This window comes from Bufo bufo, chromosome 1 (assembly GCF_905171765.1).
Source record: "Bufo bufo chromosome 1, aBufBuf1.1, whole genome shotgun sequence".
Lineage (NCBI taxonomy): Eukaryota > Metazoa > Chordata > Amphibia > Anura > Bufonidae > Bufo > Bufo bufo.
Window position 1 is genome coordinate 667,503,723 of NC_053389.1, and position 17,881 is coordinate 667,521,603.

At 44.6% G+C, this 17,881-nt stretch overlaps 1 protein-coding gene across 1 annotated transcript in view; it reads right to left on the reverse strand.

Annotated features, from left to right (window-relative positions):
- Positions 1-17,881, reverse strand: part of FSD2 (fibronectin type III and SPRY domain containing 2) — a 131,078-nt gene that overhangs the window by 83,322 nt on the left and 29,875 nt on the right. The window contains exons 3-4 of the mRNA XM_040414050.1: positions 6,536-6,631; positions 6,215-6,448 (exon numbers count right to left, since the gene is read on the reverse strand). Of these exons, the coding sequence (XP_040269984.1) occupies positions 6,215-6,448; positions 6,536-6,631 (330 nt within the window). The remainder of the gene's footprint in view (positions 1-6,214; positions 6,449-6,535; positions 6,632-17,881) is intronic.

The following is a 17,881-nucleotide window of genomic DNA, read 5'->3' on the forward strand; positions in this document are numbered from 1 at the left end:
GGGCGGGGGGGGGGCACACTGTGCCACCAACGAATTATTACAATAGAGGGAGGAAGGGGGGGGGGCACACTGTGCCACCAACGAATTATTACAATGGAAGGGGGGGGGGCCGCACTGGCCACCAATGAAATTCAAACTGGGGAGGGGGGGGGGGGTCTGCCCCCTGCTGCCTGGCAGCCCTGATCTCTTACAGGGGGATATGATAGTACAATTAACCCCTTCAGGTGCGGCACCTGAGGGGTTAATTGTGCTGATCACGGCCCCCTGTAAGAGATCGGATGCTGCCAGGGAGCAGGGGGCAGTCATGTACACAGTTTGTAGTATATTCTAACTAGAAGCGTCCCCATCACCATGGGAACGCCTCTGTGTTAGAATATACTGTCGGAAATGAGGTTTCACGATCTAACTCATATCCGACAGTATATTCTAACATAGAGGCGTTCCCATGGTGATGGGGACGCTTCAAGTTAAAATATACCATCGGATTGGAGAAAACTCCGATCCGATGGTATAAAAGGGACTCCAGACTTTACATTGAAAGTCAATGGGGACGGATCCATTTGAAATGGCACCATATTGTGTCAACGTCAAACGGATCCGTCCCCATTGACTTGCATTGTAATTCAGGACAGATCCGTTTGGCTCCGCACGGCCAGGCGGACACCAAAACGACTTTTTTTTCATGTCCGTGGATCCTCCAAAAATCAAGGAAGACCCACGGACGAAAAAACGGTCATGGATCACGGGAAAACGGAACCCCGTTTTGCGGACCGCAAAAAAATACGGTCGTGTGCATGAGGCCTTATACAGAGCAAGCTGAGTCCTGATAATCATGAGCTCATTGCTCTCCCTGCCTCCTGCCACTGATTTACACATTAACCCTACTGCAACCAGCTGTACAGGGGCGGAGAGAACCAGAAGCTCATGAAGATCCGGACTATAGGCTCCTTTCACACGGGCATTGCGGGTGCGTTGCGGGAAAAGATGCGGGTGCGTTGCGGGAAAATGCCCAATTTTTCCACGCAAGTGCAAAGCGTTTTAATGCGTTTTGCCCTCGTGTTAGAAAAATCGTCATGTTTGGTACCTAGACCCGAACCCGGACTTCTTCACAGAAGTTCGGGTTTGGGTTAGGTGTTGTGTAGATTTTATTATTTTCCCTTATAACATGGTTATAAAGGGAAAATAATAGCACTCTTAATACAGAATGCTAAGTAAATTAGGGATGGAGGGGTTAAAAAATTAAATAAAAATTAAACTCACCTTAATCCACTTATTTGCGCAGCCCGGCTCGTCTTCTTTCTTCTTCTTTGAGGACCTGGGAGGAAAAGGACCTGTGGTGACGTCACTGCACTCATCACATGGTCCATGGTCCGGATTCAGTGCAGGTGGAAAGCGCTCACCTCACACATTGCACCTGCACGGAATTCTCGCCCGTGTGAAAGAGGCCTTACCGTCTCTCATGGCAGTATTGGAACTCCCGCATTTTGCTAAGGGGATCTGTTGCTACTTTGTGCTTCCCTTACAGCAGCAAAAAAAAAAAAAATGACAAATGACAAATTTTCTTTGAGAAAATGTTTTTCCCTACTCAGAAGGGGTTTCTGGGTACTAAAACTCCCCACTAAGTTCTCCCATGCTCCCAGAGACATAGTGTAACCCTCACATACCACAGATTGAGAGCCTGGATTTTTAGAGAAAGAAAAAAAAAACAAGGATGGGGGGGATGGGTAGTTGCCAATTCTTGTAGAATCTCAACACAGCAATGAATGTGAATGAATGGATCATGTTCCTCTATCTACAGTGTTTTTAATGAATTGAATACCTATCACTTCTTCTAATGGCACCTAGTTCCATAAATGTATTGGTCACAGTACAAATACCTGTCTATGTTCCATGTAGTGGCAATAAGAATAACATGGGACTTGTTGTTAGTAATTTTATTTTTATTGTACTGTAATTTCATAATATTTTTATACTGTATATATGGAAAACTATAATAGGGTTTGCAGAAATGGGCACCGTAGTCTATTTCCATATGTAAGTATACACTAATGATAAAAATCTAGGGAAGAGGCTGAGCATGACCTGCATTGGTCAGTTGGTAGACAGCCATTTGTAAATGATCATACATTTCATTTCTAGACACAAACTTTACTTGTGAAAAGTTGAAAGTTGTTTTTTTTCCACTAGGGTTTCAGATGTCGCCTAAACAGTGGTAATGATTAGAGATGAGCGAATTTCAGGTTATGAAATTCGTTCACGCTTCGTTTACTGGTAGAAGGTGAATTGCGTTATGGATTCCGTTACCACGGACCATAACGCAATTTTATGACGGAATGCATAACAGAATGTCTTTAGAGGCATTCCGTTATTCATTCCGTCATAATAAAAGTCTATGGCCTGCATAACGGACTCCCCTGCTTAACAGAAACGGGACGGATCCGTTTTGCAGGCCATAGACTTCTATTATGACGGAAAGAATAACGGAATGCCTCTAAAGGAATTCCGTTATGCATTCCGTCATAGAATTGCGTTATGGTCCGTGGTAACGGAATCCGTAACGCAATTCACCTTTTACCAGTAAACGAAGCGTGAACGAGTTTCAAAATATTAAATTCGCTCATCTCTAGTAATGATGCAGTTTTGACACCCTTTGCAACTCACCAGATTTCAATACTGACTAAAGCTACTTTCACACTCGAGTTTTGGGCGGATCCGTCATGGATCTGCAAAAACGGATCAGTTACAATAATACAACTGCATGCATCCGTCATGAACGGATCCGTTTGTATAATCTGTAACATAGCCAAGACGGATCCGTCATGAACTCCATTGAAAGTCAATGGGAGACGGATCCGTTTTCTATTGTGCCAGATTGTGTCAGAAAAAACGGATCCGTCCCCATTGACTTACATTGTGTGTCAGGACGGATCCGTTTGGCTCAGTTTCCTCCAGAGCGGAATGGAGACTGATCAGAGCCAAACTGATGCATTCTGAGCAGATCCTTTTCCATTCAGAATGCATTAGGGCAAAACTGATCCGTTTTGGACCGCTTGTGAGAGCCCTGAACGGATCTCACAAACGGAAAGCCAAAATGCCAGTGTGAAAGTAGCCTTAGAGTACCTGCACTCTGTGTCACCCGGCAAAACGGATCCGGAATTTATTTTTTTCACCTTTTTTTCGGTCTGCGCATGGAAGGACAGATCTGGCATTCCGGTATTTTGAATGCACTAATACATTCCTATGGAAAAAAATGCCGGATCCGGCATTCAGGCAAGTCTTCAGTTTTTTTCGCCGGAGATAAAACTGTAACATGCTACGGTTTTCTCTTTTGCCTGATCAGTCAAAATGACTGAACTGAAGACATCCTGATGCATCCTGAACGGATTACTCTCCATTCAGAATGCATGGGGATATAACTGATCAGTCAGGCATTGAGCCCCTAGGACGGAACTCAGTGCCGGAAAAGAAAAACGCTAGTGTGAAAGTACCCTAAGTAGATGAGATTTTCACAGGTACACTGTGCAGAAATTTTGAAATCCGCAGCATGTCAACTGTTTGTGCAGATTTTCAGTGTATATTTAATTCCTTGCAATGTATGAGATATGTGGAAAATCAAAGTCAAAATACGCTACAAAATTCGCAAGTAAGACCTTGGTGTGTAAATGCAGCAAAAGCAGCACGAAAATGCTCACTGAAAATCTGCATGAACTACCCTGCCGTGTGCATGTAGCCTAAGGGCTCATGCACACTACCGTATGGCTTTTTCAGTGTTTTGCGGTCCGTTTATTACGGATCCATTGTTCAGTTTTTTGTTTCCGTTTCCTTTCCGTTTTTCCATATGCTATATAGATTTTACAGTAATTACATAGAAAGAATTGGGCTGGGCATAACATTTTCAATAGATGGTTCCGCAAAAACGGAACGGACACGGAAGACATACGGATGCATTTCCGTATGTGTTCCGTTTTTTTTGCAGACCCTTTGACTTGAATGGAGCCAAGCACCGTGATTTGCGGACAAGAATAGGACATGTTCTATCCTTTCACGGTACGGAAATACGGAAACGGAATGCACACGGAGACACTTCAGTTTTTTTTTTGCTGAACCATTGAAATGAATGGTTCAGTATATGTACCGCATACTGAACTCAAAAAACGACCAGTATACTGAACGCAAAATACTGTCGTGTGCATGAGCCCTAAAGGTTCCTTTACACGGGCCAATTATCTGGAAGGCTCCCATTAACTAGCAGTCTCCCATTAGCAGTCTCCTAGTGCAGGCTCCCATTAACTAGCCTGTGTAAAGGTGCCACCCATCACATTATGAATGAGCAAGCCCTCGTCAGTGATTGCTCTGCCCAGGAGAGGTGATTGCTGCATGTAACTTTAGCTCTCCATTACTGACACTGATCTGTCCAGGGCTTTTTTTCTGGCGGAACACGCCGGAACGGCGTTCCGCCACCTATTTTCGCTGACTCGCCATTATGGAAGCGCTCATTAGTGTACCGAAGGACCAGGAAGTGGTGAACGCTCAGTACTTACCACTTCCTGGTCCTCGGCTGTCGGCTGTGCAGGGCTGCGCACAGCGTGAGGGCGCTCTGTGACCTCACGCTGTGCGCGCCAGTTCAGAGCACAGTCGACTGAGGAGAAAGAAAATTGCAGGCGGCGTCCGTCCAGGAGCAGGAGAGGTAAGTGTTTTTTTATTTTATAAAAAATGTGGCTGCTGGGGGCATAATGGGGGCTAATTGGAGGCATATGGAGGCTAATGATGAGAGGCATATGGGGGCTAATTAGAGTCTTATGGGGGCTAATTGGAGGCATATGGGGGCTAAATGGAGGCATATGGGGGCTATGGGGGCTAATTGGAGGCATATGGGGGCTAATTGGAGGCATATGGGGGCTAATTGGAGGCATATGGGGGCTATGGGGGCTAATTGGAGGCATATGGGGGCTAATTGGAGGCATATGGGGGCTAACTGGAGGCATATGGGGGCTATGGGGCTAATTGGAGGCATATGGGGGCTAATGATGCATAATGGGGGCTAATGAGAGGCATCATGGGGGCTAATTAGAGACACAATGGGGGCTAATTAGACTCTTAGAGGCATATGGGGCTAATGAGGCATATGGGGCTAATGAGGCATATGGGGGCTAATGAGGCATAATGGGGGCTAATTAGAGACATAAAGGGGGCTAATAAGAGGCATAATGTTGGCTAATGAGGCATAATGGCTTATAATGGGGCTAATAAGAGGCATAATGTGGGCTAATGAGGCATAATTGCTTATAATGGGGGCTAATGAGGCATAAGGGCTGATATGGGATTGATGAGAGGCATAATAAGTGTCATCCACAGATGCCCCCATAACAGTGTGTCTTCCACAGATCCACCATAACAGGGCGCCTGCGCACTGACAAGAGACAGAAAGAAGGGGGAAGAATCCGCGGAAGCAAGCAGAGGACGGCACAGCAGACGACTGAATGGCTTCTTTTGTAAATAAATTGTTTTATTATAAATGTATCCCTGCATACCGCAATTCTCTCGTATTTTGTAATCTTATTTATATATACTTATTTTGTTTTTGCCCCCCCCATTTTTGACTGTGGTATCTTTGTGCCCCCCCCCTATATATTGTTCCTAGAGTCGCCACTGCCGCGGGCACTGGCAGCCTGGCTGTCACGACCGTCACTGGCAATTTTACTTGCATCCCTGTTCTCTAAAGGGGCGGTTTTAGGGGGCGGTCCTAGGGGTGGGTAGGGGCGTGGCCAGGGGGGTGAGTTCCACCACCTTTTCTCTGAGAAAAAAAGCCCTGGATCTGTCAATGTATTTTATCCTTACAAAGTGGACAACAAGTCTTGGTGCGAAAAGCAGCTTCAGTTGTGCAGACTCTGGGAAACTGACTCTCCACGAAGCAAAGGCAAAAAGTGAAATATGCGAAAGCCTACAACCAGTGACCCTGCTGCCTCTATACCGCCATGACCAGCTTCACCCGCACCTACTGTGTGCTTCTCCCATACCATGTAGATTGTAAGCCCTCACGGGCAGGACCCTCTCTCCTTCTGTATCAGTTTGTAACTCGTCTTGTTCCTGCTTAGTGCAATTGTCTGTATTATGTATGTATACCCCTTATCATATGTACAGCGCTATGGTATGAATGGCGCTTTAATAATAAATAATAATAATTACAATAACAGAAATCTATAAAGGATCTTACCTTCACAAATTCCACTTTGTCGTTCTGTTTGAATAACTGCTGTATAGTCTCCATTAAATCTTTAGAAGTGTCAAGACTTTTCCCACAGTCAACTAATTGCTCAAATAAGGTCTCCAGTTTAAGTCTCTTCTCTTCTCCAAGAGCTTGCATTTTTTCTTCAATCTTAGATGCAATAGTATCCATCACTTCTGTGTAATGTAACTCCAGATTCTGCTCCTGCCTCCCGGAATTCTCCTGGATAGAAAAGAGCAGGCATTTATTTCTGTCTGTGCTGCCGAGCAAGTGGTCTAGAAAGGATTTCACAGAACAAAGCTCCCTCACCTCTATAGTGGTATACATCTCCTCCAGGTGTCCTGCAAAATTCTCCATCTGTGTCATCTGCTCTTCCAGTTTGCACATGTTTTTGTGTATTTCTTCCTGAAGTTTGGGAAGAAGATGTGTCACTCATTCTGTGCCCATGTGCCAACAGCAGTCTATAGACACTAGACTATATTCACCAAGAACAAGTGGCAGATTTGTTGCAGACATTTCAGTGACTTTTCCTTTGATCTGAATAGGGCTTGCAGAATGCAGTGAGATGTACAGTTGCAAAAAAAAAGTACATGAACCCTTGAGACCTGGATTTCTGCACTGATTACTAATGAAATGTCTGATTGTTATCTAGGACAAAATTATAGACAAACACAATCTAACTAAACTAATATCACAAACAGTTGTACTGTTCACAGTGCAGGGAGAAAAAGTAAGTGAACCCCTGAATTTAATGACGTGGTATTGGTTTACAATAGAGAAGACTTTTCCAGCACCACTGCTTTCTTGAGCGAAATTTTCTTTATTTTCAGTGACAAGAAGACAGCAATAAAACTTATTCCCAGGTCCTGTTGGCAATCTACGCGTTTCAAACAGGTGTTCGAAATGCGTAGATTGCCAACAGGACCGGTGAATAAGTTTTATTGCTGTCTTCTTGTCACTGAAAATAAAGAAAATTTCGCTCAAGAAAGCAGTGGTGCTGGAAAATTCTTCTCTATTGCTACTACCAAGGCCTTACCTTCACTTCCGTGCACCCGAGGTGGAACATTTACATCATCACAAAACAAGGGTGGGCTGGATACTTCTATTATCGTGGTATTAGTTTAGTATGATTGTGTTTGTCTATAATTGTGACTTTGATAACATTTAGATCACATTTTATTAGTAATCAGTGCAGAAATTCAGGTACTTTCAATGGGTTCACTTTCTTTTTTGAATGCAATGGAATAGATTTTTCAGCCTTTCACACTTGCGGCAGAGGATTCCGGCAGGCAGTTCCGTCACTGGCAATCCGGACGCAAATGGATGGCATTTGTCAGACGGATCCGGATGAGGATCCGTCTGACTAATACATTGAAATACCGGATCCGTCTCTCTGGTGTCATCTGGAAAAACAGATCCGGTATTAATTTTTTTTGCATTTTTAAAGGTCTGCGCATAAAGGTCTGCGGATCCGTTTTGCCGGAACACAATGCCAGATCCGGCACTAATACACTTCAATGTAAATTAATGCCGGCATTCCAGCAAGTGTTCCGTATTTTTGGCCAGAGAGAAAACTGCAGCATGCTGCGGTATTTTCTCAGTCCAAAAAAACGTAAGAGGGACTGAACTGATGCATCCTGAACGGAATGCTCTCCATTCAGAATATATTAGGATAAAACTGATCAGTTTTTTTCCGGTATTGAGCTCCTGTGACGGAACTCAATACCAGAAAACAAAAACGCTAGTGTGAAAGTACCCTTAGAAATTTGTGCAACAAATCTGCCAAGAATGAACTTCCCCTAATACGTTTACATTGGGCATAATATATCTAATGATTTGTAATTAAAGATCTACAACAAATGTAACAAAAAAATGCCCAACACTCTTTAACTACATTTTACATATAAGCAATATTATTATATGTGTATTACATTTTTGAATCTGAGTTTTATAAAGCCAAATACAGACTTGTCCTTCATTAGCTTTCCTCTTGGCCAAACATATCCCTAGATGTCTGGCACAAAATAACCAGCTCATAAAAAAATAAAAAAATGATATTGTGTCATAAGATGTCCATCCTATGTGTGTCTGGCCACTGAGTGGTTGTGTTTTGAATTGCCATCTATCAAGGATTTAATGACAAATTGCAGTTCTTAAAGGCGTTGGACACTTTTTGGCTACTTATGACTGTGTGTATGGAAGATGAGCACTTAATAATATAGCCTTTGTTGATATCCTGTGCTGTTTGCTATATTTCATTAGCCATGCCGCCTTGTCCATCCATAATATGATTGGTTGATGCTCATGTGACTCAGCCTCCTACATTCAGACACACCACACCTGCACTAAACTCCCACCAGTGCAAGTGCACATGGTAGGTGCAATGTATTTGAATGGAGGAGATATCCTATGGAGGTGATTTGCCTGGTCACATGACCCTCCATCAACAAAAAAGACTTGGGAAACAAGGGGGCATACTTTATAAAATCTAGAAAACATAGAAAATGCCCAACTCCTTTAACTAAATTGAAGCTAAGGTAAAGGTTGAGACTTCTTTGTGTGTGTGTGTGTGTTTAGATAGATAGATAGATAGATACCGTAGATATGAGAGAGAGATCGATAGATAGATAGATATAAGATAGATCGATATGAGATAGATAGATAGATAGATAGATAGATATTATGGATAAATTAAATGCTTCATCTGCATGAATTTGCATTTGTGAGGGAGAGTCATTACAGCTCTAGATGCTACTTTTGCTGGCAGATTAACATGGCCGCACATTTCGCATGTGTAACGCCCCAGAGTGGCATTACCATCTTTTGTGCCTCTCTACTATCTGCTATGGTTAATATATTGTCATCATGTGTATTTATTGGCAGGTCCTGCATATTGTGAATCTGTATTTCAGATTTTGTAACCGTTTAAATGTAATGTACCTGGTTCACCAGCAGATGGCGGCACCTATGGCAGAGCTGTGTTAGCTAGAATGAAGCCCTTCTTCCATTCTTTAGTGAACTAACTGATGGTCCATCTGGACCCATATATGTCTTTTGTCATGTGTTGTTGCTTTAAAACATTACCTTTATTTATTATTCCTTTTAAGAACACTTATATATCAGTGCTAAACGACAAGACAAATTAAAACTATCAGTGGCATGGATCGCTCCCTCTTTTCTCTATCTCAGTGTCATTGCTGTTGCCTCACAGCTTTTATATAGTGTCGATACCAACTTCAGCCTGCTTGCGGCTAGCAGCTGTTTAAATCTTTGTACCTCAACTAACTGTAATTTACTCCTATTGGGGAGCTCCCTCTCTGCCACTGAGCCTAAAAACACACACACTCATACACCCTGCATCCCAACATGTTTCACTGGTCACCCAGCGTCTTCAGGGGATCGTGCAGGTATGAGAGAGGGAGCTCCGCAATAGGAGTAAATTACAGTTAGTTGAGGTACAAAGATTTAAACAGCTGCTGGCCGCAAGACAGGCAATAACACTGAGATATAGAGAAAAGAGGGAGCGATCCATCCCACTGATAGTTTTAATTTGTCTTGTCGTTTAGAACTGATATATAAGTGTTCTTAAAGGAAACCTTTCACCAGTTTTATGGTGTCCTAACTAAGGGCAACATAAATAAGTGACTGATTCTCTTAGCAAAATGCTGGGTCACTTTCTTTAATTGACCCAGTCAATCTGCCAACATCTTGTATCGAAAAGCTCCAGCTCATAATGATGAGTCTTGAATATTCATGAGCTCCTGACTCTCCCCGCCTACCTGCTGCTGATTGACAGTTATTTTCCATATGAATCAGCAGCAGGTGGGCAGGGGAGTGGCTATAGCTCTGAATTAAAAAAAACGCTGGACTCACTGACATCACACTGGACTCAAATCAGCTCATTAGCATGTGGCATCTTTGTGTGTATATTATGAGGTAACCATCTGTCACACCAGTAAGTGAATACATCTAAGGCACTTTTTAGTAGTTAATGATTGTATATAATTAGTTAGATTATAATCAAATATCCACATGACAGGTTTCCTTTAAAAGGAATAATAAATAAAGGTAATGTTTTAAAGCAACAGCACATGACAAAAGACGTATATGGGTCCGGATGGACCATCAGTTAGTTCACTAATTTAGTAAAACATCGACATGTGCTGTGAGGTCATATTAAATTCTAGCTTCTTCCATTCTAGCAACCCCCTCTAGAGAGGGAGGAGTTCAGATAGTTAGGCCTCTTTCACACGGGCGTTGCGGGAAAAGGTGCGGGTGCGTTACGGGAACACCCGCAATTTTTCCGCGCGAGTGCAAAACATTGTAATGCGTTTTGCACTCGCGTGAGAAAAATCACGCATGTTTGGTACCCAAACCCGAACTTCTCCACAGAAGTTCGGTCTTGGGATCGGTGTTCTGTAGATTGTATTATTTTCCCTTATAACATGGTTATAAGGGAAAATAATAGCATTCTGAATACAGAATGCATAGTAAAATAGCGCTGGAGGGGTTAAAAAAAATAAAATAAAATTGAACTCACCTTAGTCCACTTGATCGCGAAGCCCGGCTTCTTGTCTGTCTCCTTTGTTGAACAGGACCTGTGGTGAGCATTAATTACAGGAAAAGGACCTGTGATGACGTCACTCCGGTCATCACATGATCCATCACATGATCCATCACCATGGTAAAAGATCATGTGATGGATCATGTGATGACCGGAGTGACATCATCACAGGTCCTGTTCCTGTAATTAATGCTCACCACAGGTCCTGTTCAACAAAGGAGACAGACGAGAAGCCGGGCTTCGCGATCAAGTGGATTAAGGTGAGTTACATTTATTTTATTTTATTTTTTTAACCCCTCCAGCGCTATTTTACTATGCATTCTGTATTCAGAATGCTATTATTTTCCCTTATAACCATGTTATAAGGGAAAATAATAATGATCGGGTCTCCATCCCGATCGTCTCCTAGCAACCGTGCGTGAAAATCGCACCGCATCCGCACTTGCTTGCGGATGCTTGCGATTTTCACGCAACCCCATTCACTTCTATGGGGCCTGCGTTGCGTGAAAAATGCAGAATATAGTGCATTCTGCGATTTTCACGCAACGCACAAGTGATGCGTGAAAATCACCACTCATGTGAACAGCCCCATAGAAATGAATGGGTCGGTATTCAGTGCGGGTGCAATGCGTTCAACTCACGCATCGCATCCGCGTGGAATACTCGCCCGTGTGAAAGGGCCCTTAGAGTTTTGTTTTAGAGTACCCCCTGCAAGGGGAGGGTGTGTGCAAAGCCAGCACACCTACAGCTCCGCTGGGCTTAGAGGCCCAAGCTGCAAGACTACAGAAAGTAAAGTTCAGCAGAAAGGAAAAGTTTATATTTAATCTGACAGCACAGCAGAGCTAAAGAGGTTCAGATGTAGCAGTGCCGAATGTGTTTGCCTGCCAAAACTTATGCCTAATCTTGCTGGTGACCAAGATAAAGTTGGACGATTGTTTCCCTAATGCAAGTTTATTCAAGTAAAGCTGTACACTTATATACAAAGTCTAGATTCAATCATTTCTACAAATCCCTCAACTATTCTCCCTGTTTGCACTGCTTCGGATGACAATGCCTGGGGTTCCAGGATATCCAGGTAGGAGCACTGTGACAAGTGCACAGCCACACTCAAAGGGACATTATAGGCAAACCTTACACCACTCTGGCATTCCTACACCTGGGTACCACTAACACCATCTACGTAGGGGGACTCCGTCCCTCGTTGCTGAAATGCAACTGGCGTCATAACAAAACTCGGATAGAAGAACCTTCTATCTTTATTCAGCAGGACCTGCGCTGACGTCACCGCGCTCACCACGTGGTGAGCGTGACAATGTCACCGAAGGTCCTTTTCCAGCCAGGTCCTGCAGGAAGAAGAAGAAAGAAGACGAGCCCGGCTGCGCAATCAAGTGGATGAGGTGAGTTACATTTTATTTATTTTTTTAAACCCAAAATGGACCTTTTACTTAGCATTCTGAATTAAAGAATGCTATTATTTTCCATTATAACCATGTTATAATGGAAAATAATAAAATATACAGAACACCGATCCCAAACCCGAACTTCAGTGAAGAAGTCCGGGTTCGGGCCTGGGTACCACAGTCAGTTTTTTATCACTTGCTTGCAAAAATGCATTGCCCCCGCGCGATAAAAACTGAACTCCAATTGCATACCTACTTGCACGACTTTCTCTGATCGCAGATGCAACGCATCCGGACACACTCGTCTGCAAGGTGTCACGGATGGTGTACAGGGAAACAAGACAATACAATATAATCTATGAGTCACTGGATCCACAACTAAGGAACAAAAAGGGAGACCCCTGCATGAGACCTGCCACTCTCCCTGACTGCTCAGCCTATGCGAACACCCCAAAGGTGGATGGGCGCATATCCACGTACCTCGACTATCTTACAGCTGAAGACCCTACAATAGTGAGGGGACAAGACCACCGACCCCCTACACAGACACGGAGGGAGCCAGGGTCACCTGGATCCAGCAAACAGAAAATCACAAATACATAAACAGTACTTATCTTGCAGACGACTGGGAACTAGGAAAGGCATGCACACACACTCCAGGAAGTTGTATAAGCCGCAACCTAATGCATCATGGGGAGGAACTTAAAGGGAAGCAATCAGTCCAACTGCATGACAGCTGAGATAGGCTAACGAGATGAGGAACTGAAATCAAAACAAAGAAACTCAAGGAGGAGTTTCTGGACAGCTCCTGTCAGAGCTTCTCAGCTGTCTGGTTGTGACAGTACCCCTCCCTCTACGAGTGGACCCCGGACACTCAGAGCCCACCTTCTCAGGATGGGACCTATGGAAAGCCCTGATGAGACGAGTGGCCTTAATGTCCGTCACTGGGACCCACATCCTCTCCTCAGGACCATAACCCTCCCAATGAACGAGGTACTGGAGGGAACCGCGGACAAGACGAGAATCCACAATCCTAGAGACCTGAAATTCAAGATTTCCATCAACCATAATCGGAGGAGGAGGCAAAGGCGAGGGTACAATAGGTTGAACATAAGGTTTCAATAAGGACTTATGAAAAACATTATGGATCTTCCAAGTCTGAGGAAGATCAAGACGGTAGGCAACAGGATTGATGACAGACAGGATCTTGTAAGGCCCAATAAACCTAGGACCCAACTTCCAGGAGGGAACCTTCAATTTGATATTCTTGGTAGACAACCACACCAGATCACCAACATTCAGGTCCGGACCAGGCACACGTCTCTTATCCGCCACACGCTTATATCTCTCACTCATGCTCTTTAGATTATCCTGAATCTTTTGCCAAATAGATGACAAAGACGAGGAGAATCTGTCCTCATCAGGTAAACCAGAAGACCCCTCTCCCGAGAAAGTCACAAACTGCGGATGAAACCCATATGCACCAAAAAATGGTGACTTATCAGAGGACTCCTGACGACGATTATTTAAAGCAAACTCAGCGAGGGACAAAAACGAACACCAATCCTCCTGATTCTCCGCCACAAAACAGCGCAGATATGTCTCCAGATTCTGATTGACGCGCTCGGTCTGGCCATTCGACTGCGGGTGGAAAGCAGAAGAGAATGACAACCAAACCCCCAAGCGAGAACAGAAAGCCTTCCAGAATCTGGAAACAAACTGCGTGCCCCTATCAGAGACTATGTCTGAAGGGATACCATGCAATTTGACAATGTGGTCAATAAATGCCTGTGCCAGCGTCTTAGCATTGGGCAAACCAGGAAAAGGGATGAAATGCACCATTTTGCTAAAACGGTCCACCACCACCAGAATCACAGTCTTCCCCGAGGAACGAGGCAGGTCCGTTATGAAGTCCATGGACAGATGTGTTCAAGGACGGGAAGGAATGGGTAAGGGAAGGAGAGGACCTGATGGCCGTGAATGAGGGACTTTGGCACGAGCGCAAGTCTCGCAGGCTGCCACAAAACCCTCAACCGACTTACGAAGCGCAGGCCACCAGAATCTCCGAGCGATGAGATCCAGTGTGGCTCTTACCCCCGGGTGCCCAGCAAGGACCGTATCGTGGTGTTCCTTAAAAATCTTGTGTCTTAAAGTGAGAGGCACAAACAACCTCCCAGGAGGACAAAGATCAGGAGCCTCCGACTGGGCTGCCTGCACCTCTGCCTCCAATTCAGGAAAAAGAGCAGAGACCACCACACCTTCAGCCAAAATGGGACCCGGGTCTTCAAAATTCCCACCTCCCGGAAAACAATGTGACAGGGCATCTGCCTTCACATTCTTAACCCCAGGGCGGAACGTGACAACAAAATTAAACCTTGAAAAGAACAAAGACCATCTGGCCTGTCTCGGGTTTAGACGCTTGGCTGACTCCAAGTAGGCCAGATTCTTATGGTCAGTAAACACGGTAATAGGGTGTCTGGCTCCCTCTAGCCAATGGCGCCATTCCTCAAAAGCTAACTTGATGGCCAACAGCTCATTATCTCCCACATCGTAATTTCTCTCTGCGGAGGAGAGTTTCTTCGAGAAAAAGGCACACGGTCGCCATTTGTCAGGAGAGGAACCCTGAGACAAGACCGCACCCACACCCACCTCAGAAGCATCAACCTCAACTATGAAGGGTAAAGAAATATCAGATTGTACCAGGATGGGAGCGGAAGCGAAACTCTCCTTGATATTAGAAAAGGCCTTACGCGCCTCTACCGACCAGGAAGAAAAATCTACCCCCTTTCTGGTCATATCAGTGAGTGGTTTAACAACAGAGGAATAATTCAAAATAAATTTCCTGTAATAATTGGCAAAGCCCAAAAAACGCATCAGCGCCTTCTGATTCTCAGGAAGCTCCCACTCAAGCACAGCGCGGACCTTCTCGGGGTCCATGCGAAAACCAGAAGCGGAGAGAAGAAACCCCAGAAATTGAATTTCTGGAACCGCAAACCCACATTTTTCCAGTTTTGCGTATAATTTATTCTCCCGCAGGATGAGCAAGACCTGACGTAAGTGTTCCTTATGAGTCTTGAAATCAGGAGAAAAAAGCAAAATGTCATCCAAATACACTAATACAAATTTTCCCATTAAATGATAAAAAATGCTGTTCACGAAATGCTGAAAAACGGCTGGGGCATTCATCAAACCAAAAGGCATAACCAAATTCTCAAAATGGCCCTCAGGGGTATTGAAAGCCGTCTTCCATTCGTCTCCTTCTCTGACCCTGACCAGGTTGTATGCCCCTCTTAGGTCTAATTTGGAAAAGACTTTAGCCCCAACAACCTGGTTAAACAGGTCCGGAATCAGAGGAAGCGGATAAGGGTCACGAATAGTGATACTGTTCAGCTCCCTGAAATCCAGACAAGGTCTTAAAGAACCATCTTTTTTCTTAACAAAGAAAAAACCAGCGGCAACAGGTGACTTCGAGGGTCGTATGTGTCCTTTTCTCAGACTCTCAGAGATATAAGCACGCATAGCGACCCTCTCAGGTTGGGAAAGATTGTATAAACGAGATTTAGGCAGCTTGGCGCCTGGGATGAGATTAATATGGCAATCGTACTCCCTGTGCGGAGGCAAATCCTGAACTCCACTCTCAGAGAAGACATCCGAAAATTCAGAGAGGAAAGGTGGAACAGTCTTAGTAGAAACCTCAGAAACAGATGTCATGAGGCAATTCTCTCTGCAAAAGTCACTCCAACCATTTATTTGCCTCGCTTGCCAATCAATGGTGGGGTTATGTTTAGTGAGCCAGGGTAGCCCCAACACTAGAGGAGTAGGCAAACCGCTAAGGACAAAACATGACACATCCTCAACATGAGCATCACTCACAATTAAACGGATATTGTGAACTATGCCCTTTAATGATTTCTGAGAAAGTGGAGCGGAATCAATAGCAAAAACAGGAATATCCTTTCCCAAAGTGCATACCTGGAAACCATAAGTTATTGCAAATTGATGATCAATGAGATTGACAGCTGCTCCACCCTAGCCGGCAGGACAAAACGGGAACTACAAGAAAACGGAAAACCTTCAATTTCCGCCTCAACCCTGCCAATAGTAACAGACGGAACATTTTTAAAAGATTTTTTCCTTTTTGTTTCTTTATTACTCTCAGAAAACTGCCTGAATCTCCTAGAAGGACACACATTTGCCAAATGATTTATACCTCCACAACAAAAACAAACCCTCCCATGCGGGCTGAATCTTCTATTGTCTGAGGCAATCAACCCCAGCTGCATGGGCTCCTGCTCAGAAGGGGCTGACAGCGACTGAGACCCCTGCGCACAGAATGGGACCGCTGCACTGTCCCGGGACTGAGCATGACAGGAAGTAGAGATCTCTCCTCTCTCTCTAAGATGCCTGTCAATACGAACGGCCTGAGACATAGCAGAATCCAAGGAGGTAGGTCTCTCATGAAAGGCAAATGCATCTTTCAATCCTTCTGAAAGACCATGGCAAAATTGACTTCGGAGTGCAGCATCATTCCAACCAGTATCAGCTGCCCATCTCCGAAATTCTGAGCAGTATATCTCTGCGGATTGTTTACCCTGGCATAACAGACGTAGTCTAGACTCAGCCAGAGCAATACGATCCGGATCATCATATATCTGACCCAGGGCTAAAAAGAATTCATCCACTGAACGGAGGGGCCGTGCCCCCTCCGGCAGCGAAAAGGCCCAGGACTGAGCGTTACCCCTGAGCAGCGATATAATGATCCCCACCCTCCGTTCCTCATCACCAGAGGAATGGGGAAGAAGGCGAAAATGGAGTTTGCAAGCCTCTCTAAAACGCACAAAATTCTCACTACCCCCGGAGAACGTATCTGGGAGCGAGATCTTAGGCTCAGAACAAACTCCATGAACGCAAGCTGAACCGGTCACTTGAAACTGAGAAAAAGTCTTACGGAGATCAGCTACCTCCAATGAAAGACCCTGGAAGCGTTCAGCCAAAAGTGAAACCGGATCCATGCTTGAGACGGTTTTGGCGGCTTATAATGTCACGGATGGTGTACAGGGAAACAAGACAATACAATATAATCTATGAGTCACTGGATCCACAACTAAGGAACAAAAAGGGAGACCCCTGCATGAGACCTGCCACTCTCCCTGACTGCTCAGCCTATGCGAACACCCCAAAGGTGGATGGGCGCATATCCACGTACCTCGACTATCTTACAGCTGAAGACCCTACAATAGTGAGGGGACAAGACCACCGACCCCCTACACAGACACGGAGGGAGCCAGGGTCACCTGGATCCAGCAAACAGAAAATCACAAATACATAAACAGTACTTATCTTGCAGACGACTGGGAACTAGGAAAGGCATGCACACACACTCCAGGAAGTTGTATAAGCCGCAACCTAATGCATCATGGGGAGGAACTTAAAGGGAAGCAATCAGTCCAACTGCATGACAGCTGAGATAGGCTAACGAGATGAGGAACTGAAATCAAAACAAAGAAACTCAAGGAGGAGGTTCTGGACAGCTCCTGTCAGAGCTTCTCAGCTGTCTGGTTGTGACACAAGGGGCCTAAATTAAATCAATATTTTGTGTGACCCTCCTTTGCCTTCAAAACAGCATCAGTTCTTCTAGGTACACTTGCACACAGTTTTTGAAGGAACTCAGCAGGGAGGTTGTGTCAAAGG